At 40.2% G+C, this 24,342-nt stretch overlaps 1 protein-coding gene across 1 annotated transcript; it reads right to left on the reverse strand.

Annotated features, from left to right (window-relative positions):
- Positions 1 to 380: 380 nt before the first annotated feature.
- glt1d1 (glycosyltransferase 1 domain containing 1) lies at positions 381 to 24,316 on the reverse strand. The gene is made up of 12 exons (XM_074669910.1): positions 23,825 to 24,316; positions 23,434 to 23,585; positions 23,190 to 23,295; positions 21,344 to 21,395; positions 20,407 to 20,443; positions 19,679 to 19,735; positions 9,015 to 9,113; positions 8,214 to 8,263; positions 5,957 to 6,000; positions 5,344 to 5,464; positions 4,682 to 4,780; positions 381 to 1,500 (listed from the first exon to the last, which is right to left on the reverse strand). Exons 1-12 carry the CDS (start codon positions 23,890 to 23,892, stop codon positions 1,354 to 1,356), a joined length of 1,032 nt encoding a protein of 343 aa, XP_074526011.1. The 5' UTR covers positions 23,893 to 24,316; the 3' UTR covers positions 381 to 1,353.
- Positions 24,317 to 24,342: the final 26 nt, after the last annotated feature.

Raw genomic sequence — 24,342 nt, forward strand, 5'->3', positions numbered from 1 at the left:
CAGAAGAGCTGCTGGGTCTGTATGACTCACATGTGGGTGATCTTTGGACACAATGAGCAGGCTGTATGCCAATCTGAAAAAAAAAAATAAACTGCATTTGTCCGTCTGAAACAAATAAAAAGCACACTGCAAGGTTCAGGGTTTTGATCAGTGTGTGTTTGAATGAATAAATATATATTTATATATTCTTATTTTGGACAAAATCATCACTCACTGCTCATACCAATAAAATAAATCACTGTCTGAAGAGCAACCAGTTAATTCTCCCACCTCCAGTTAAATAACAGAGAACCAGAGTTTATGTTTCCTATATCTACAACAAACCACAAATAACAACACATCATGAATAAGTACATTCAATTTATTTGCAAATCAAAAAACTATTTCCTCATAAGTTGTTTTGGTTCAAAGTGCTTTGCAGCATCATTTCAATAAGGCAGTGCAGATAAAACAGGCTTTTCACAAAAAGAGCTTTGTTGCAAGGTTTTTGAAATCTACCAGTTAAGACAACTTTGATAATTACACTTCTGCTACGTAAATACAGGAGTTTAAAGGGACAATGCACTATTTTGTTTGTTGTTTTTTTTAAACTGGGTTGTACAGTGGCTGGTAAGTGTCAGAGGATTTGCAAAAGCGACAACATAAATGCAAAAGCCAAAACACAACGGAAGTAAAAGCGGTTAGTTATCCCAACAGATACAGTTAAGTTGTGAAAGTAAGTAAATGATTGTTTTCTTTTTATCTTCAGTTATAATGAATACACATATAATGCAAAAGTTATGACATGATCAATATATAAAGCCAAATATAAGATGACACATTACTGGTAATTTTAGAAATATACGTACTATGATGTCAATGGGCTATCAAAGCTAAAGTCAAAAAAGAAAAAAATCTTTCACCTACTTTCACAGTTTTTCTGTTTCCGTTGGGATGACTAACCTCTATAACTTCCGTTGTGGCTGTACTTCTGTTGTGTTGGGGTGTTTGCATCTGTGCTGTTGCTTTCGCAAATCCTCTGACACCTACTGGCCACCGTATTGTTTATAATGACAATCATAGGGGCTCCTTGTCAGCATGGCCTCTTTGTTGATAACCCTGCTGGAGTTCCTAAATATTGCCAAATTACGAGTGAGAGCTGTCTGTGTTGTGTTGACTGATAGCCCAGCTGGTTTATTAACAAAGGGTTTGAGCAAATCAGGATCCCCCGTCGGTGACAATTCAACCACAGGTCAAAAAACAAAATGAGAAGGGAAGGAAAAGAAGGGGAAAAAACAAACAATCCCTTTAATGCCTTGTTCTTTGTTAGTAAAGTTCCTGAGAAAGAAAACATAGTGAGGTACGACCTTGAACTCAGAGTAAAGAGTCCACCAGCTGCTGGTAGGTTCCTCTCTCCTGCTCCAGGTTGTGATGTTCCTCCACGTAGAGTTTCCCATTCCTCACCACTCTCTCCCTCAGCCCGTGATCTGACAGGAGCCTCTGAGATTGATTTACAAATTCCTGGCAGGGACAGAGACAAAATAAGTTCTCATTTACTGCCAAACGCTACTTAATGCTTGCCACGAAGTTGCCTGAAGGTTTAAAAAAAAAAAAATCATAGAGGATCATCTTGAGTTCTGATAAAAGCCCATGCACTGATTGAGGAATAGACATAGCCAAGGGATGGAGGAATTTATGGCTGGAGATCTAAAAACAGTTGTCCGACAGACCATGTCAGTTTATCCTAATAGCTGGCACCTCTCAGCTGCTTCTGAGGGAAGGAGAGAACAAACAAAGTGACAGCTACAGTAAAATACCGTAATAACAGCTGTCACAGGGAGACAGGGAGGGGAAGATGAGGATGAAATTGATGAGTAAAGAGGAGGTGCTGTAACTAAATAGCATCCTGAATCCTTCCTGCTCAACCATTGGCCCAAAGGACTGAGTGAAGCCTCCAACAAAACAAAGTGAAGTGGCTGAAAAGGATCCTGCAACATGGCAGCCAACGTTCACTGCAGCAGAGAGCCAGTGGGCATACAAAGTTTTAGCCAATGCCAGTCAGCAGGCCAATTCTCTCTACTTCACTTCACTCAAATGATGTGATTATGTCTGGAGAGGCTCTTGCTAGCAAACTGCTCTTCTGTATGGCCATATGAGAGCTATAAATCCTCCGCTACAGGATTAAAGCTCAACTTATGAGCAGCGTGCTTATAATCACTTCACTTTTAGAGCAAATTATAGAGCCAGACAGGAGGTGCCATTTTTCTCCTTAAAGCCTTTAAGTGCTTGTGTTTGTTTCTTTAGACACTCTTTTGAAAGTTAAACTTCTCATGTAATTACTTTGACGGCTTAAATACCCTAAAAGACTGTCAATCAAAACCAAGATGTTAGGAGGGGGAGGGTTTGGGGGAGGCAGAAAAGAAAACAAACTCTTTGAGCGCGATCCACGGCATGGAAAGTTTTGGCTGAAAGACTAGCACTCATTGCCCGTCGGTTCTGGCTGAGGTCATGGTTTATCCAGCCCAAGATGCTGTGACCATCTGTGAGAGCTTCTTCCTGGCAGCTCAGCTGAGCGCACGTGACCCCGCCCCGCCTCCTCCCACAGAGGGCTTATCTCAGCTGTTACAACAACATCACGCTAGTGCATGTTGCCTGTCATGACAGCACTGAGGTTAAGCCCTTTGTCGTCTGACTTCAACCTTTGACATTCTCCTTTTGCTGCTGACGCTGGCTTACATTGTTTCCCTGTTAACTTCTCTGGCTCTTTTTTTGCCAACTTAAAGCTCCTGTGAGGACTTTTTAGCTGGCTGTGAAACAGACTGATATTAATATTGATGCCTCTTTAAGGGCTGCAAAAGCAAACGAGACCATCAGAATGAAGATTGATTATTTCTCTGCAGTTACTCTTAATGCTTGAGTCAGCTGCTGCGGGGTAGGTGTCAGATGAAGTGATTAACAGCACAAGAAAAGTTTCAAAAATTTCCACAGCAAAGATGGATGAGACTTAGGTGTTGAAAAACACTGCTTACTCGTGTTCAGGCCATATTCAGCAAAGAGATAAGCAGTACTGCTTTAGCCAAAGGGGTCACCAAAATCAATGGGAAAAACAAATTTCTTAGTGAAGCTTTAAAAGTAGGGTCTGCAGAATTTTTTGTTGATTGTAAGTGAACAGCTTGGAAAATTTGCTTTTTAACCGATTTTAATCTTTAACAATATTTGGGGTGTCAATTTGATTTAAATTGCGATTCTTCAATAGTTCCTATTTTTTGCGACTTTTAGTTTGCTTTTTTCAAACCAGACCATGTGAAAAGCTGAATGATGATAGTGATCTCTACAGGCTATATCATGAGCCCTAGTTTCCCCAAAAATGCACATCACATGTGAGTCAGTTTGTAAGATTTATTAAGGGAATCTGACATCTCAACTTTTTTCCAACCCAGCTTTTAACCAAAGACTAAAATGAAGGATTTAAATTTGAAAAAAAAACCAGACTTTTGAACAGAAAAAAATGTTAAACAAAAATCCCAATACTACGGTACATCCGTTTTTTTCTCCCACCCCTAATAAACAAAACATTCAAACTGGCTCCTCCTCCTTGGCTCAGTGCCAGCTGCAGCGCACCCCTACTGCCTCTGACTGTGACCATGTGAACACACCCCCTAGCCCAGTAACCACCAGTAGCATCGCGTTTCTACCACGTGGAAACGTGGTAGAGGCTCAAGAGCTGTGTAGCTGACTTGGCATGTTAGCACATGCTAATCACGGGTGTTTGACACATACCTGGTAAGCAGAAAGCAAACTTGCGTTGCTACTCATGATTCATCCTCGATAACGAAAAAGCTTTATCTATTTGGTGTTTCTTTTCACTTTAGTTAGGTTTTTCCTACTCATGTCATCAACACACAAAAAATTACTTGTCCACTGGGTGGGCTGTGATTGTCTGATGTACCCACGCATACTCCACTCAGAAAAGTCCTGAAACAACCAAAACATGAACATACAGGCTGAGGAGAGTGTTGAAGCAGATACAGATACTGACACACCTGTACAGAGGCCCGTAGGAGACAATTGAGCAGTTTTACTCCTGTAAACGTTGACATTTTATTTTTTGGAAAATTATGCAGACTCTACCTTTAACATCAGGATCCTCAATGATTGCAAATAATCTTAATCTGAAAAAAAAAAAAACCTCAAGATGAACAAAGTCACCCAGGGGCTAAAACGTTCATTTTTTTAACATGGTGAGAAAATGTGAACACACAGTCAGATGGAAATGTGTTAGTGACGCTCTCTGCAGCCAGCAGACAGACAGCGCTTATGGAAAACTCTCATCAAACCTCATTAAGTACCCGACTGAAGAGTCCTCATGGGAACTAGCTGCTTTGCCCTTTCCTGCATGATAACCATGTGTTGCATCACTGTGTGGTAGCGCTGTATCTTTGCTCTGTCCCTGCAGGCTGCACTCTTTGATTCTAATCTAAGAAAAATCCATTTGTTCCTTATATTTGATTCTTGAATTTTTAGTATTGCAGATGAATCCAGTGCCATGTTTTCAGTGATCAAGCGCTTTGCTGGTCAGTTGAGGTTAAAGGAGTAGTAGTTGGCTGCAGTGATAATGCACTTTATCCTCTCTATCTTCAGTATTAAAGCTTAGCAGGGCTTAACGTCTATAGTGACCTGGTCACTGTTTGTCCCTATCTACCTGAGGAGATGAGTACAGCAGGCCAGTGAACTCGTGTTGAACTACGGCTGCATTTCCAGGAATGTCCCGCGCCAACACTGGCACCCCGAGATCCATGGCCTGTTGGAGCAGAGAGATCAGACGCTCAGAGGTCGAGAATTATAATGTCAAAGACAAAAACCCACTCGTACTTTACGACAAAACACTTTGGCAGTTTTACTGATAGGCTCTTGTGCTCATCACAGCATTAGTTCACTTACAGAATTAATCTGTATCAGCTAATACCTTTAGCAGGTTGTTGAGTGAAACATGCTAACAGACTAATCAGACTTTAAGCCTACTGTGGATTGTCTTAATCGACTGAGTTTAAAAGAGATTAAGTGGATTTGCAGGTTTTGCTCACTCAGGAATAGGAAGATTGGAGTCAAGCAATTAATTTGGGTAATTGTCCCTGAAGTGGTCTGATAACATTGTAGCTGAGTAAGAAATAACAAGATAAGAGCTGCTGTAAATATTCACACAGTTGTAGTCTTTTTTTTTTTTTTTGCAGGGCTCTGCTTGGATAATTCTCAGCTCTTGTCTTGATAAACAAAGTCTCATAACCAAAGTATTATTCTGCTCCACAATGCACGAGTAAAAAATTAGATATGCGTTGTCACCACATGAATCCTGGAGATGCTTACCTCCAAGATGGCGGCTGACATGCCCTCCGAAATGGAGCTGTTGACCACGGCGAAGCACCTTTTCATGGCAGCGTGAAGCTCCTGTTGGCTTCTCTCCTGGGCCAAGAAGACCCCTGCTGTTCTGCAGGAGCAGAAGCAGAGATAAGTTCTGCGTGACTCGAGGCTCACGCAGGCGTGAATGATGCTAAAGGGCAGTGACAAGCTGGGGGGGCAGGAAACACGGTTGCACTATGTGTGACATGCACAGTAAGTCCAGGTAATGTCCTAACTGGAGAGGGCAGCTTCCTGCCGCAAACATCTTTGATGTGGCGAGGGCCTTCGGCAAAAAAAAAAAAAAAAAAACCTGAGAGATCCCCTAAAACTCAAGAGCAGGACAGATATTAAACAACCAGATTTTAGCACTCTGCTGAGTTTTTTACATTGTTTACATAATGTTGAGATAACCGTAAGCTGCGTTTACTTTCTAGTGCTGCGTGGGATAAAAAGAAAGATAAGCAGTCTTTAAATTTTTTCACAGGATAAAGTGTCTGCTGTTAAACTGTCACAGCTCAAGTTTTCTTTCATGAGATGTGAAGCAGGGGAAGAAAAGCAAACCAAAAAAAAGAAATCTTACCTTTGAACAATGGCTTCCACGTCGTCAGAAAGCACAGGATCAATCTGAGAGAGACAGACACATGACAAAAAACAAGAGAAACTTGTTTATCAAATGCTGGAAAAAAAACAAAACAAAACAGTGTTTTTATCGAGGATTCCAGCAATGACTTAATCAGGAGGATGAAATAAACAATGACACAATTAATAATAATTTCTATCATGGGCAAATCATTCTGTGTAAATCCTCTATTTTCAGAGATTGGGGTCAGGATGGGGTGGGTGGCCAATCTGATTAATTGCAGTGTGGGATTTGCGTGCATTAGCCTGCCCACAGAAAAGTCAAAGCATAGCAATTTAGGTCAAAGATGCTGCCAAGCAAGCTGCTACTTTTTTTTTCTCCTCCTCTTTCATTTTATAGCTCATGAAATTTCAAAGAGGAACTTACTGTAAAGTACGTTATGCGATCATTTCAAAGAATCTGGACAGAGGAGACTTTGGTATCCTGCTTCTAATCTGGGGATTTAGCAGACATTGTAAAACCAGTGCGCGGATGTATCAGGATAAAGGCTGTATTAACAAACAACTGATTTAAGCACAGGACTGATCCTGTGCTGTTAACTCTGTGAATCGACAGAAATCAAGGGGGACTAATATGACGAGTCAGAGACAGGAAGCAGCCGTGATGCCAGTGTTTGGTTATCTTCAAACATAATCTCCTTTTTCCTCAAAAGTGTCATTGCTCTTTTCATACTTCGAGCATATTGACTTCACTTTCAAACAGCAAACATTTGGTGCATAAGCTTGCAAACATTACTGAGTAAAACATGGAAGAATAATCCTTCTTAATGTGGAACAATAATAGCACAGAGAATGCCGCACTATTATTGTGGTGCTTGATGAAGCCCAGTTTGAGAGGAGTGACGTATCATCGCTGACAAACTGACCTGAATTCTCCTCCTAATGACAGATGCCGTGCAGCCACAGCGCTTATTACTCTGCCCAAGTAGCTGTGGATTTAAAGTACGCATGATAGTCCCGTTTATGATTTTTTAGGCTTTACTTTCACTCCATTGAATCTTCAATAACGTTAAATCAAAAGAGGAGTCCTGTAATTACCAAAACGGAACGTGGCCTTCTTACAAATACGTTATTTATCATAATAATAGTGTGTGGCTTTTCATTTCTCAGGCAAACAAACAAACATGCTCCCACTCTGATTCAGAAGTGTCAGCACGAATCACACGTCCCTGCTTCCACTGAAGCATTTCATCAAACAACAACAAAGCAGGAGAACAGCGAGAGAAAGGGAGAGCGGGAAGGCAGCGGTGCGACCATGTATGAGCCCCTAGCCATGTCTAATTGAGTTGTCTTTGAAAAAAAAACTAAAGCAGAACATACCTTTCGCCTGACACCGCCGTTTGAAAGACTGAACAGACGCTAAAAAACTGTACAGTGATGTGGTATCAAAGCAAGTGAGGGGGAAGAGGAGATGAAGAGAGAAATCAATGAAGGAGAGATTGGAAAGGAGGAACAGTTGTAAGAGCGGTGAGGCTGCTGCTGCTGCTGCTGCTGCTGGTTGGTGGGACGTGACTCCTATCTTTCTCTCTGCAGCATCGAGCAGACACAACATAAAAGTGCAATCAGAGAGAAAAAAGATACTTTTTACAGTAAATGTATAAAAAAAAAACCCTCCCTTCTCTGATTTGATTGTGTGCCATGATTTATGAATCATCATAAATCACGACAGGCCTTATTGCTTTTTTTTCCAATATTTGACTTGACGTGAAGGCTCTCTGCTGTGTGTATGTGTTGTGTATGTCCTCAGGAAATAACACACATGATAGAAACATGTTTGTGTGTTTGTGCTTCAAACTGCATCGGCTGTAACAGAAACCAGCACATGGAGAGATAAATGTCCATCCATGTGCACAGAGTTAAACGAGGTGCCTCTATACAGGTCACTGGTTAAATCTGAGCGCTAATCCACGGCAGAGGACACATCAGTGTATGAAGCAGTTAGCAAAACAGTCAGACGCTCAAATAAATTATAAATAAATACACAAGGCCACTGCTGCTGCCGCTGCTGGTGACCCTTGACATAATTGCCTTTTCCTCCCACGATGGCCTCTAATTCCTGCTAAAGAGTTAAGCCAGTATCTGTGCTACATCCAATTAGAGGCCGCCTGGATACCTGGAGAGGTATACTACAGGTTATTCCTACAGCACAGAGCATCACTGTACAGAGAGATGGTTCAGCGTACTGACTGTTTACTCACCTTTGGCCCGATGATGACCAAAACATTCAGCGGATCCTTCCCGTGCCACTCTGAAAGACAGGACATACAGCTGTCTCTTCACTGCAAATGTAGGAAAAGTAACTGTTTGAGTCAGAAACTAAAAAAGCAGCACTCTCTCCCCAGAGCAGTCAAGATGTTTTGCATTTAAACCTCAGAGCTGTACCAGCTTAACACGTTAGACTTTATATTCCAGCAGACAAACTTGAAACAATTTCCTCCAAGATGTGGAAACACACACTTCTACTTCTCCTATCTGGATGAAACTTGAATATACAATTTGACGCCCTCTAGTGCTGCCTTATTTCCATAACTGCGTGCTTTGAAAGTCACATTAAATAAAAGAGAATTTAAGAAAAGGATGTGTGAGACTTTAAAGAGAAGGTATATATTCCAGGACACAAGAGTGGGTATATGAAAGGCAGAGACTATAAAGGCGACATACTCTATAATCCCTTTACAGGCCCAACTTGAGCTGTCAGAAGAATCTCATTGCACTCTCACATAAATTTTCAATTAGCTGAAACTCAACCTCAGAGATCTCACTTCATCCCTAATTTATGAGGACACTGCCACTGCCTCCACCGCAAACTATGACAGGAAAAACATGCAGGTTGTGTTTGTTTTTTTCAGGGTTTACCTAGCATGAAGGTTGAAAACATGCCAACAAGTAACATCCAGGCCTCTTGCAGCTGGCTTAATTGCTTTGCCATGACTTTATAATGTATTTATCACCAACACAAGCCTAAAACTGGTGTTGTACATAATTATTGCATGCTCTACCTGAAAAAACCTCCACCAGATAGAGGGGGTCCTTGACTCTCCTGAGGCCACAGACCAGCAGGAAAACACGCAGCTCATCTCCACTCTCACGGCTTACACCTGGAGAGGAGCCAGACACACAGAGAGACAGCAGCACAATATCAAAACACTGCATAATGAACATCCCAAGTACATCGGCAGATAATGAAAGCAATACATCACCCAAGGTCATGAGGAAAATAAGACAGCAGTGACTAATGTGCACTCGCAATTCTCTGATCGGAGTTGTAACACTCAGCAGGGGAATAGGCCGCTGGAAACATTCGAAGGTTGAAGTCCAATCATTGTGCAAAAACAGCGACGCAACTGTGGAGCCCTCAGAGTGTCGGGGTGACAATTTACACACTGAACATACTCAGATTAGGAGAAGTTAACAAAACATGAGGCTAATGACTCAACACAACATTTTGAAATACTTAATTAAACTGAAAGGCAGCAAAACTGAGTCTGAGTCTCTGATGTTCATGCTTTAAACTTGATCCGATGTTAAATTGTAAACTGGATAAAAAGATGAAGGGTGAGGAGCAGGTCTTCAACCACTCCTCTTCCATATTCTCAGACGGTGGAATTTTAATAATCAAAATACAGGTAAAAAAAAAAAAAACTCTCAAACTTAATGTTTGTCATTAAAGTCTTATTGGAGATAGATCTTACGTTCCCAATAACGACGGATTAAAGGACAGGCCGATTTAATCACTTCTTAGCTCACACCTCAGTACCAGCCTGTTGTCCTCTTCTCCCTCTCCTCACCTTGCGGAAAGACATCAGGCCTTGCACCAGTTAGCATTGACATGCTACGGGCTGCTAACAGCTGATTTCACATGTAAACAATGCAGCCATGGTTACATGTAGGGTCCCCAGACAATCACAGGCACAAAAGTAGTAAAAATAACACTAAAGACATGACCAGTTTGGTGTCTATGACCAACAAATGAGCCATAAAAAGTGATGATCCACTCCAAATACAAAGATTACAAAAAAGAGACAAAAAAATTTCAAGAAACGGAAAAAAAGAAGACAGAGCTGCTGCAAAAGGCAGCCACAACCAACAGGGCGGCGCCTGGCACAGCACCTTTCACAGAGTAAAGCCACAAAGTGCTTCACATAATATTAGTGTTTTCAGGATTTTTCTAAAAAAAGAAAAAAAAAATGCAACCATAACAGGAACCTACACAATCTTCTAGGCCTCAGTGTCTGCATCTGCCCAAACCCCCTCCTCTGCCTGTATGTTGATGTTTTGGTTGTTTTAGGATGTTACTAGGTGGAGAGTAGGTGCGGTTAGATCACCCAATCACAGAGCACCCAGTGTGCAAGTTACTTTGTGTGTTGATTAGCAAATGGAAAAAGCTGTTCCATGTGGCTACGATAGTGTACATCGCATGGCGCATGAAAAGCTACCAAAAATAAAACGGCATAGAGATAAAGCTTTTTATTAAACAAGGGTGACGTTTGGCCCGACTTTCACTCACTTTCGTCCACTTGGAGAGCAACTTGGGACAAAGAGCGACACAAGTTTGCTTTCTGCCAACCAGATATGTGTCCAATAACCTTGATTAGCTTGCGCTAACTTGCCAAGTCAGGCTCTTGAGTCTCTCCCATGTAGGAACATGATGCTACAGGTGGTCACAGACAGTGGGTGTACGCTGCCACTGGCACCAAGTCAACCCATTTTGAATGTTGTATTTACTAATAGGTAATGAAAATTCCTGCAGAATCTACCTTTAATATATTAAAAAGGTACCTGAAAAGAGGATAAATTACTGAAACCAATCTAAAAGTAAAAATAAACTGTAACAGCTACATAACATGCTAAAATTAAATGATCAAAAGCGTGTGAACAGGAGGTCTATTTCAACGAGTTGGAGCCACAAGTTCAAAGACGTCTTTTTGTTTTTAGTTCAACACACAGCACAGCAAAGACTTGAGGGATCTGCAGGTGAAGTAAGGACAGAGCAGGTCTGAGGTGTACACAGGTGTTTGATCATGGCTGGCTTTATAGGTTAAAACAAGGTTTTTATTCTGACTTTGATTGGCAGAATAAAATGGGAATGATGTGGGTTTTCGTGCTGGACCTGGTTAACAGTCTTGCAGCAGAGTTTTGGATCAATTATAGATGGTCAAGGGAGGATTTATTGAGGCTGGTGAAAAGGGAATTACAGTAATCGAGCTGAGAGGGGATAAATGCATGAAGCAGCACTTCTTGCTCTGCATGTGAGACCATGCAGAATTTTATGGTTAAGATAATGTGAGCTATGGATGGAGAAAAAGGAGAGACTCTACAAAGTCTGTATAAAACATGGACCTAATCCCATCTCATCTGAAGAGGAAAGCTCTGGATGGTGGCCATACTGGAAATGCTGACTCAAGCCAACTTTGCATCAGTCTAACAGAGTCAAAGAGGTGGAGCTGAAGCAGGCTGTAAGAAGTTACAAGGTGAACACCTGTAACACACCTCAGTATGCTCCTAATAATGCAAATCCATTCACAGCTCTTAGCTCTACATTGATGAAAAAACTGCACAATTACATAAATTCATCCCTCCTGTGGGCCTTAAGCAGCTGGTTCAGCAGCAGACTGAGTCCGCAGGTCATTCCCCTCAACCACAGAAGGAGTTTATAACATCAGCACCACCTCCTGATGTTAAAATGACTTGAATCACACTATCATGTTGTCCACAACACGATTTTACATTTCTCTTAGTTCCATACTCAGTGTTGTTATAACTCTTATTCTTGTATTTTATTTGTTGTAAATCTGTCCACACTGTAAATTCTTAACTTTTATTACTATTTCTTATTCTTACTTCATGCTGCACTTTGTTTCTGTCTTTATTGAGCTGCTGTAACAAAAGAATCTCCCCTTTTGGGATCAATAAAAGGATATTGGCCATTCCACTGAACTAGTGCCATTTGCGCTCCCTGGTAATAAAATGTTTAAATGCATAATAAAATTAACTGTAAAATACATATTTGGATTAAGCCAAATGTCTTGCACATTGATCTGGTTGCATATTTGAAAAAATGTTCAAAAGATTACTTAGCATTGCAACATAACTGAAACTACTCTGAACACTGGAGAAGTTGCATTTGTTGCCTGTCCCTGCTTCCTAAAGTTAGACTTTACCATAAAATATAACAATTTAAATCCTTTGGAAATGTAATGTTTTTTACACATTTATGTTAATCATGATCCTAACTATGCTTTAAGTTTATTTTCTTAACAAATCAAAAACTATTTAGTTTAAATTCACATATCCCTGGGTTTTCACTCAGTCATGTGATGCCAACATATTACCCCCTTGTCACAAGTTTCACAAAAGTAGCATCATTCAGATCCTCTGCAGGCTATGGGAAGGCCAAAAGCAAGTTCACTCATTTATTTTTCTCTGTATTCAATGAAACTTCAACTATGACTTTAAAGGTTAAAATCTGAGCTCAGCCCTGTTACCTAAACTACAGTTTTGATGGTATTTCTTTATTTTCAAGATGCAGGTTCTTTTGAATCACTGTTAGTGTCAACATATTATTAGCATAAATGTCATGTGGATATATTCCATGTCTTTTCTTATTCTATGCTAGAATCTCATTCTTGTTACTTTCAGTCCTGTTACTCAAATGAGAAGTAACAGGACTGAGGACCACTAACAGGAGCAAGAGTCCTCTAGTCTTCTAGTCAATTGATTTATTAGCATGAATATCAGTGACCATAATGTTGATTTTTAAGATTCTTATAAATCAGAGTTTCATGACGTAAATTGTTTAGATTTAAGATCACTTCCAGGATGTGTATATAATACTTACAGGGAACCAAGCTACCACAGAGTGCTGCAGAAAAGCAGCAGGAAATGAGCTGACAGACTTTAACTGTGCGTTTTAGATGTCACATGAGTTTTAGGAACAGGACTGAGAAAAATGAAATTAAGTTGCCTGACATGGGCCAATAAATGTTTTGAGTCGTCCAATGTGTGTATTATCAGATTTAGGGTTGAAAAAAGCCTGAAATTTAACTTCATTTCTGAGAGTGATAAAAAGCAAACAGCACCAATTTGGTGGAATGGCCGCAATTCAGTTCGAATCAATTCAATTCATTCTGCAATATTATTGCAGAATTATTGCATTATTTGCAACAAGAGAACATCTCTGCAGCTCAGACTGTGGCTCATAATGTGCATGACATCAGTGCTTGTTGTTGAACTGTATTTTGACTTCAGTATTGTTTAGTGGGAGGAAGTCCATCATTGCATACAGTCAGTACAGTTAACAAACAAAACCACTCTTCATTAACACTTAAAACTTAACATTTCACTCAGCACCCCATCAGGCTCATGTTCTTTGAGAAGAAATCATGTTGATAAGTGTTTTTCTGCTAACATGCTAATGTTAAACCTTTACCATGTAACATGTCTCTAATCCTTCTCAGTATGGTGTCTTGGCATGCTTTGGTTTCTCTCCACAAACAGAGAACAACAAAGGGATTGTAAAACTGTTTGCAGGTATCTGCTCACTGACCCCTCTGATATTCTATCCTCTGAATTAAAAGTATTAGGATCGCTTAAATTGTATAAAGACCTAAGGGGTCATGAACGTCTTAAAAAAAAAAAAATCCAAAATGTAAACCTCATTTTTCTTCTTAAGGATAAGCTTAAGAATCACTGAAGTCATAAGGATTTATTGTCTGCAGACAGCAAATTCTGAACCAAATCTTGTGCCAATCTGTCGAGAAGATGTTCAGATTTCTGTGGATGAGGGAAATTTCTGACCCGAGGTTAACCCTGCAGGGAAAGTGAAACTACAGATGCTAGGGGTGGGAGAAAAAAAACGTTACATTGAAGTGTTGGGATTTTTTGATCAAGAATTTTAAATTGTGGGTATTTTTTGTCCAAAAACCTTTTTTTTTTTTTTTTAAATTTAAGTCCTTCATTTTAGTCTTTGTTTATAATCTTGGTTGGATAAAAGTTGAGATGTCAGATCTCCTGAATAAATCCTAGAAACTGACACACATGTGATGAGCATTTTGTGGGAAAATATGGCTCCTGATATAGTCTGTAGACGTCATCATCCTTTAACTTTTTCACATGGTCTGATGTTAAAAAAGCACTCCAAAAATCATAAAAGAATCAAATTTGGAGAAAAGCATATCGTCCCAGCCCTAACAAATGTCATGTTTGATTCGTTGAGGACAATAAAAAACCTCTCATGTTTACTTCTAACCTTGTTTTGGGACTGGGGACATGATATTAAAATTGGAGTGATCTTGCCAGTTTTTACGCCGCCCTACAGAGTCACTCTGGTTGTGTGTAAATGTAAAGTGAGGTGGTGAAATGAAAAGTTTAAGGTTTCAGATTGGAAGTTAAATATGGTTTGTTGTTTTTCCCTATGTATCTGCATACATGCAGATCTCTCAGCCCTCAGCAGGGATTTAGAATAGATCTAAAAATCCTGTAAAACCTCTGTAATGTAACATTTCTGCTGAAAATATGCCAAACAGTTTCGATAAAAGTGTCCCAGGCACAATAACAAGACATAAAGGTAAAGTAGCAGCACACAGTCATCACTTTAGTCATTCACGGAGACATTTGTTAAAAGGTAAAAGGTACTTGAAATGCTGCAAGTGCACTGCAGCGAGCTGTTGAACCAAAATCCAAATGAAGAAGAAAGAAAAAGCTCTGAACAAAATGTGTTTCAGAAGTGCTGGGGAAAAAAGTGGAGAAACAAAACATTTCAACAGTAATGCCACAACAGACATGCGCACGTGCTTAAAGCGTAGTGACAATCGAGTGAAATCCCCTGCTGCCAGATAAGTCCAGATCAGGAGGCTGAAGCAGCTCTTTAATGCTATTAAAGAGAATCTTAAAATGACAGCGTGGAGTCTGGGCATTGACCCTGATCCTGGGAGCCGATTGTCAAAAAAGCTCTAAATCTGAGGGCTGTATCGAAAGTTCCTCGCATTGATTCACAGGATGAAAGAGAGTCACGTTGGTGAAGGGAAACAAACAAGTCACCACCCCAGAGGAAGGTGAAGGAAAATAATGGAGAGCAGTTGAAATCTACCAGAGCTCCGACTTGTCAAAATGAGAGCGAAATTCAAAGAAATAAAAAACTATTCATCTTTCCTCAGGGGAGGAAAACAAAGAATACGAATCATGTGTTGTGCCAGCAGCAATCTTTTCTCTCTGTCTCTTTGCGATGCTGTGAATTCTATGTTAGACACATCTCTGTAAGTTTGCCTTTGATTTCAGAGGGCACTCCGAACAATCCCCGTCTGTTTTCATCACTATGTGTGGGTATGTGTATGGCCTGTGAGTGGAAGCAGCATATATCCATCTAAGGATGAAATTTTAATCTCAGGGTGACAGAGTGTACGTTAAGCCAGAGAGTTCTGTGTTCAACTTTTGGAGAGCTTTGATTCTGAGACTCCAGAGGTCAGCAAGCATCTCTACTCAAAAGACCTGTATCCACAACTTCGAGGAGGTACCACACAGTCCATCTCACCCTCAAGAAAACAGTGTGTAAAATCAGTGTGCAGAAATACTTTTAGTAGGTGCCACCCAAAAAACTTTGACTGTAATTGACTGTCAGCCCAGATATGATCCTATGTGAAAATAAACCATTCGGGCTCAGCTTCCTTTGCTTGTAAATATTGTTGTTTTGTTGGTACTTTAGATTTTAGGAAATACCCAGCAGCCCAACTTTATTTCACAAGGCGGATGAAAAGAGGAGGGATCCAAAATCCATCAAACGTTGCACTTATACAGTATGTTGGAACACAAACGTTGCCAATAAATACTTTTTCAACAGTAAAGCCTTGTTTACCTCAGCACTGACTCTTGTTTTTCAGACCAAGCACCCCCTAACTGATGGAGATACTGTGCAGGGCCCCCTTATCTATCTATCTATCTATCTATCTATCTATCTATCTATCTATCTATCTATCTATCTATCTATCTATCTATCTATCTATCTATCTATCTATCTATCTATCTGTCTGTCTATCTGTCTGTCTATCTGTCTATCTATCTATCTATCTGTCTATCTGTCTATCTGTCTATGTAAGGGATAGACTGAATAGCAGCGTGATATTTGGCATTTTGAGGCATATTGGTATTAATCCGATGGTCAATAGAAAAGTCAATTTAAAACTGTATTATTTTGGCTCTAATGCAGCAATGCCTCTCTGTCTGCAGACACTACTATGTCTCCAGCAGTGTGGAGTGTTTGAGAATACATACTTGAAAATATTAAAAATGTCACAGACCCCCTGCAGTACCTCCATGGACCCCCTGTTTAAGACCGCTGCTCTACATCACAGTTACACAGCTGTAACATATGGTGTCATGAGCACAACGTACTTGTGTGTGGAGTGTCAATAATTTCTCTGCAATACTTTGCAATGCTAACCGGGTGACTAATCGCTGAGTTTACAGTCTGTCACTTTTGACATATTGAGTTACATTTCTGAAGAGGTGCACATCATGTTCAGGCTTCTGCTTAAGCACAAGTCACACCACCTTACTGTGTGTCTGTGACAGCGACGGCATAGACTTCAGTCAGAACTTGAGCCACAACACAAGGTACTTGTGCTTGAAGAAAGAATGAGCTCTCAATGAAGAAACCCACCCCCTTTACTCCTTTTGTGATAGGTCAACTACAACACAGCGCCTGAAGTTCCCAAAACTTCAAAGTCTTAAGACAAATGGGCAGCAGCGGGCAAGCATTTCACCGGGGTTATCACCTCCTTTTACTTTTGTTTCATTAAGCTCAGCTCATTACACACTGGAGAGGTGAAATAGTAAGTTCTGGAGTCCCAGACCCACCCTCCTCCATGCCAGCTCCCACTGTCCATCATATCCACCCACAGAACCACTTGATATTTAAAGACAACTCACACAGCAACAGACCCAGGCTCCATTCCTTAAGGTAACCACATTGACACTGCCTACACTCCCAGCCAAATCACTTAAGGCCCCCACAACCCAAACCTTGGGGACACATGAGCTTCAAGAGAGAATTGTGACTTTGGACACCTTCTTTCTTAAAATGTGAAGATCAAACTGGAAATAATTAAATGTGGCCGCTATTGTGTTATTCTAAAAGGTTAGACATTTTTACACATTATAACTTCTTTATACTCCAGAAATGCTTCCACTTGTCAGATGTAATAACTAGTGGCCACACTGTCCTGTATCAGTGCAGATGGCAATAAATCCTATTCTGTTCCATTTTCAGCCCCTCTCTTGTGGCTGTGTGTGAATTTCAAAGCGTTTCACTGATTGTACACAGAAAACGGTTTGTGTCGAAATGTTAGATGCTTGTCACAAGAAGTCATAAAAATATATATTCCCATCTCTGCAGATTAGAGCTGCACATGTAAATTAGCTGGATATCAAAACATTTTGTTCAGCCAAAATGACTGAATGAATTAAATCAAATCCTATAATATGGAGCTTTACACTTGCCTTCTACAAAGACACAAACAACAAACGAACATCAGGGGGAGCCAATATGCAAAAGAAGACATTTGGAATGAAATCACAGTGTATTGTTTATTTCACTCAGCCTTGAGCTGAAGTTTTTTTTGTTTTCATGAAGACAAAAAAAACAGGAAGATGTAACACGGTACAAGATCAACCAAGGCACATTTCCAAGTATGACATGCCCCCCACTGCACACTGTCCCCTCATCCTGTTTCTGCAGTTTGATATCCTAACAGGGTTACACTTAGCATTTAATCTACCCTCATGTTGTGATGATAAATTACCATTAACACTGAGCTTCCAGTGAAAGTGACCAGTGTAATACATTCAATAAGCATCCCTTATGAACCAAATGGCAGGACGAGAACAACAACATCCCCCCTACATGCTTTCTGTGTTGTTCAGTGAATCAAAGCATCTCAGCTCCCTCTGCAGTGCTGTTTGACATGTGCGGTATCTCCTTAGCATAACCTCATGAGGCTCACAGCAGGGGGTCAACAACAACTGTCACTGAGAGGCATCGTGCACTGGCAGCTCAACGGATTTGACTCTTTTATGTACACCAGTGGACCTCCTCTGTACTGTGATACAGCAACCCTGGGCCATGTGGAATAAATTTAAACCAACTCCTACCCAGTATATACAGTATGCACAGCATGTTGCTTTAAATTAACGATTATTTATCTCTAATCCTGATCACAGAGTTATGCTTCCATCCTCTATTGCTGTTGCATTTGTGTAAAAGTAAAACACTGATTAAGTTAAAAAGTGTGATATTTTCTGACAAGAGCAGGTCACTGGAGTTCAAAAGAAGGACAGCCAGCACCAGAAACTTATTACACACAAACATGAAAAAAAAACTGTGTGTTTGAAATCTTGAACACTCCTCAAAACAAAGTGGGAAGAATAAAAAAATATTGGTGAGACAAAATTATACCTTATAAACACATAAATGCAGACAGATTGTTAGAGCTTCCAGTCCAAATTGCAGTGCTTTCACCACATCTAAGGAAAAGCACAACAGTATTGTCTTCTGTTCTGAGTATAACAAATGTAGGAGTGACTGTGGGCAATTAGTATTTCTTGCACCAGTTGTGAAGCATCATGACAAATGGCCCCACGCTGTGCAGCCATTAATCAATCGCTCCTCTCTGGACTCATCAGTGCTCTCTCTGTGAGCACTAATGCACCTGGGATGGACATTATCCTGCAATGACCAAGCTGCTTGTGTAAATGTAGATGTTTACAGAGCTATTCAAATAAGCTCTGAGGACTGACTAAAGAGAGAAGACCCAAGAAATGAACTCCTCCCTGACCACATTATGGATGCATCTACCACAGCACAGATTTAGTTTCTCCTTTCTGACTGTTTCTCTTCAGCTTAGAGCTCTTTGAATGGATTTTTAATCAGCACCATAGACTATATAAAATAAAGACGCAGTCACTGCAACGTCAATTAGCAGATGCAGAGCTTCCTTTGTAACAGCTACAGGGTGCCCGTCAGTCACGTGAGCTGAGCTGTGTCTCTGATTAGACAATCAGATGATCCTAAAATCTTCTATACGACTAGGTTTGAAAAAAATTTGCCCACTCTAAAAAGTATGCCAATCACAAAATTAGCATTACAGACCTAAATAGTCTGATCCAGGCTGTAAAAATGTTTTTTAATGCTATAAAAATCTGTTGGTTTTTTTTGGCTTGGTGTGTATGTGGTTTACGGTCTTTCTGCAGCCAGCCTCATGCAGATTCTCAACTTTTAGCACTTCTGCATAGCTTCATTTTTCTAAACCAGATTTTGCCCCTTGCTCTGCACACAGAGGTAGCTTAGCCTTTAACATATAAAATGTCCAGTGGCCTCTATGCAATACACTGAAGAAAGTGTGTCACAATCATTGCTGGTCAAAGTAAATGATTTTACTTAGAGGTTAAATATCAAAGTATAAAACTCCTCTGTTCCTTTAAAGATTTCAGATTTGCACAAACCATCCTGCGACAGTTTGAGACTGAGCCACTGTTATGATTATCATAATTATGTTACATAAGGATGAAAAAGACTAAATGCAACAAGATCTGTAATTGGTTGAATATTATAATTCCCAGCCAAAACATGAAAATTATTCAAGTCTGTTGCAGCTTGGAGTGATGTGAGTACCTGAGCTCCTCAAGAATTCAGTCCAGCAGAAGTTTTCAGCTGCTTCCGTGTGGATACCTTTAAACAGACAGAAAGTAAACAGATGGATTAAAGGTATGGCAAACAAGCTTTGACTGGACATCCTCAGAACATTAAAGAAAAAACATCAGATTGTCAAAAGAATGAGAGGAAATTTGTCCAGATATTTGTGGCGTTCTTGAACTTTGTTTATTTTGACAGACGCTGAATTAGAAACATTTTAATTAAAAACATCACATATGCTCTCATACCTATTCTTTACATTTTTCTTTTATTCCAGAAACACAGACTGAGTTCATAAAAACCAGTGTAAGTCAGCCCAAATGGAAAGAGCTTCAAAGGTAAATATGTGTGTAAAGACATGACTTTGTGTGGTGCATGTCAGAGGCACTTCAGATCATTATCCGTCAGTGGGCATAAAAATTAAGCTTTCATTCGTCCAGGCTCAGCCGTGCTGCCAGCCGAGGGCTCTTCTCTAATCTGTGGAGGGACACTATTTGCCAAACAAGGCTACTGGTGGGAGGCAACACGGAAGAGTGATTTGGGCTGTCCTACATGGCACAGCGGCCAATGGCAAGAGCAAACAGAACTCTGTACTGCAGTCAGCATGATAATGGAGGAAAAAATGTCAAAGCTGATTAATGCAACACTTCAGCAACAAGCCAGGGCTACACGGTAGGAGGCGTGAGTGTTCTTCCTGCAGAGCTTACCTTGTGGCTGGACATAGATCTTACTGCTCAGGGACAGCTTAAAAGAGAAAATACAGGAAAATCACAGTTAAATAAAGGGGCAATTCATAGATTAATGTGTTTTAAGTCAAACAGTAAACAATAGATGTGTTTGATTTTGCCTACCCGTGTTTTTTTTCTCTTAATGTCAATCAAAAGAAAGAGTCAATGAATGCACTTGGAGCTGTTCACTGTTCGCTCATTCAGTCAGATCAAAACTTTTGAAGTGAGTCAGGAGAGCAGTTGCTAAGATAATGGAGGTGCTACAAAATAAATCAGAGGGGGGTGAAAAAGGTAATTGACTGGATGTTATCACACTGGATCCATCCCCTATGTGTGTTTTCTGTCACAATAAAAAGCGTGGCAATGCCTCTCAGTGCCTGTCCTGTCTGCCTGCTGTCAGCACTAAACAGGGGGGAGATAAAGCACGCCACTCGCCTCAATCTGCAGCCTACGGTTGGAACCTAATCTGAAAATAAAACATGGTAATATTGTTTTAATGCCAAACTATTACAGGACAGGACTGAGTATTGTGTTTGTATAGTAAAAGCCCTGCTGTTCTCCTTTATTGAAGCTGTCAGGCTCCTTCTGTCAGCTGATGTGCCGTTAAGTGCAAAGGAAAAACTTCTGACCTCACTTCTTGATTAGGTTAATGTTTTGTTTATGTTAAATACAAATTACAATTCACTTTCAGCCCCTGTGCTTTCTCAGGAATAATTGTCAGGGGGTTGCAGCAAAGCAGGCAGTCACATACCAATGAACCCACATGTTAGCACTAACAGAAATGTTCTTGTAATTGAGCATCAAACATGTTAAGCCAAGCTAGCAGAGGCTTGTGCTTGTAATCATCGGTGTGTTTTTGACATGAAGTGCTGCATAATAGACGTTAGCTGATGAATACAAAAGGATAAAATCATACCAGAAATAGCTCTGCCTCTTCTTTTAGTTTCTCTGTAAATGCAACAGCAAACCTGATTAAAAAGAAAAAAACACTTCATTATCACTCGTGTAGAGCCATTTCGGTACAAAAGAATCTTCATTGCTGACATTAAAGTTTCAGTCTCTGAAAAAAGCTATGAGAGTTTGTTCGGCAACAAAGCAAAAAGCAGTGATAACAACAGTAAAACACCAGTCTCCAGGCTGAGACTGAGTGCGTGAGAGCAGAAAACTGCTAGTGGTTTGAAGGCAAAGGATTTCAGGATGAACTCACTGTGAATACAAAGAGGAAAACAAAGAGAATGTGGAGTGAAAACAGTGGGGATATATTAATTTGAGCACATGTGAGCGTGCCATAACAAATGGGCCAACAGGCTCAAAGTAGTGACTGAATATCATGATCAAGGTTTGCGTGAGAAGAGGATAGCAGCAGGAGGTGTGAGGATTCAGATGTTTGAAGTCATGAGATCTGGATTTCCCTCCCTTCTCCCATAAGAAAACTATCTCCCCAGGACTTACTAGATGGATACCCTCTAGTACATTGTGTATTTTTATCATAGTGTTAACAGAAACAGGGTCTGGTTTGAGAGCATAAGGCGAGATATTGATATGCAAGTGAGCAACTACTCTTTGAACTGAGGGAAAGGAGAGGACAACGAGCAAAGTCGCATTTGCGTTCTGGGTTCAGTTTTGTTCTTTCATGTCAGCTCTCAAGACATGTATGATTGAAATGCTTTGCAATAGTTTCAAATCTTGAATTGTTACATGAAAATCAGCAGCAATGCTTAAAGGATGAGTGCCCAGCTGCATTGAAATAAGACAAAGAGTGACTTTGGTAAGTATGCAATTTATATTAATACCATTTGTAGCTGTATTGTTGATTTGAAATAAACAACTTCATTCAAAATTGTAAACAAGTACATTTACTTTCTGCTCACACTTCAAGGTGATGATGTCTGCATCAAACTTCTGTGAGAGGAAGTTTGTGAAACAAGTTAGGTTACTATCATGCATGGACTGGTAATCCGTTATCTAAGATCACAAGACATCACTGTCAACACTACTCTATAAACAGGAGTTCCCTCTTTACGCACATGCTACTGTGGAAGAATAAGCATAACGTGACCCATGAACTGGAAGAGTTAGATTCAGAGTGTTCTTAGTTACACCCAGTCTACGGATGGGTGCTACAAATACTATGATACTCGCATTGTATGTAGGGATGGGTACAGAATTATTTACTTTCATAGGTCTATAGTACTGGGGACCAATTCACGTTGAATCAAACAGTATCATGTTTGGTACCTTAGTGCATCCTTGTGACATGAAAACAGAATTGCAAGTTATATTATTAATGAGAAATGCATATGTTAAATTGAAAACTTTGAAATTTTATTATCAAAAAAATTATATTTGTTACCACATATACATACAGAAGTACAGAAAATTGGAAGCAATACCAATTGCCAAATACCGTTTCAAATGTGAAAGGTACCCATCCCTGATTGTAGAGCTGTACTCAGTGTGTTGATGCTTACTGAGTGTTCATAATAAATAAACCATAACCCACAATATTTACAACACACCGTATAATCATCAGGTTAACCATTTTACACAGATAAGTAGTGGTACTTAGCATATACTTACAGAAAATATCCATCAATATTAATATGAAAATTCTGACACTCTGATCCTGAACAACAATGATGGTAAGGGTCATACATAATGTTAATAAATGTTTTTTTAAAAGTGTACAACCTTTTTATTGATTTCAGTTGTTGAAAATTACTTAATACTTTGTTTAAACAAGTTGTTTGCGGTAACATCACCTGGCTTTGAGTAGCACCTGCTCCATAGCCACACGCTTCTGCTCAACTTTCACATCTTCATTTATGTCTGTTCCTCCAAAGATAACACCAAAGGGTGCTTGGATTTCTGGTATAAAGGTTAAACATAGAACAGAAAGTGCCTCTGACATATGGTGAACAGATAGTGAGTATTGAAACACACACACACACACACACAAAAATAAAGATTAAAGTAAACAGATCATGTTACAGCAAGGATGTTTACCTAAGAGAAGCCTGCCAGCTTTAAACAGATGGATGGCCAGTGCAGCGTCAAAAGGAGGATTTCGAGAAATAAGGCTTGCCACCTCAGCGGGAGACTGAAAACCTGCTGCATCTCTGAGCTCACAAGTGTGTCCTGCTGATTCAATGTGGGACCTGAAATAAAAGAAATGTATGTCCGTGGGTGGTAGGTAATGTGGTTGGGCATTCTTGAGCGTGTTGAAGTCATTGTGAAATTAAATCGACATTTCCTACAACACCATGTTTTTTAAGATAACTCTGGTTCATGGACAGAAGGCACTCGTAACGCTATGCCCAAATTAGCCTCACTGGGAATATAATACCGAGCAACACCCGATGAACCATTACACACTTAGCAACAGATTATAATTTACCTTATCCTCTCAGCTGTTGTATGGTTCCCTGCTTTGGGGCTGAGAGGGGCAAGAAAGAGTATTTTCATATCTTCAGGACTTATCTGATGAGCTGACACGTTGGCATGTAAAAATTACAGAAAAATATAAAGACTGTAGTAAAAAATGTTCAGCCTGAAGTGTTTTGTAGGCTCTCTTAAGTCAACTGCTCTCACATTTCCTGGACCCATGCCTGCGAGTCACACGCAGAGCAAAGCTGTAGACGTGAGCGGCTCAGCTCAACCCACGCCTGTAATGTTTACAAGTCCGTCTCTAAAATCTTCCCCTAGAAACATGCGGCGGAAAAAATGAGATACACTTTTTCCCAACGCCAGTGTAAAACCTGTTAGAGTTAGAAGGTCAAAAGCTTGTAGTATGCTTCTCTCTCTTGGGGATATTCATGGAGGGAATCAGCGGATTTTAAAATAAAAACGCACGAACCGCAGCTTCACTTCCCCTTTTCGGTGGGTTAGCGTCAGCGCCATCGGAGCTAACGCTCA

This window comes from Halichoeres trimaculatus, unplaced genomic scaffold (assembly GCF_033239565.1).
Source record: "Halichoeres trimaculatus isolate MK-OKI-2021-1 unplaced genomic scaffold, fHalTri1.1 fHalTri1_scaffold_5, whole genome shotgun sequence".
NCBI classification, from domain to species: domain Eukaryota; kingdom Metazoa; phylum Chordata; class Actinopteri; order Labriformes; family Labridae; genus Halichoeres; species Halichoeres trimaculatus.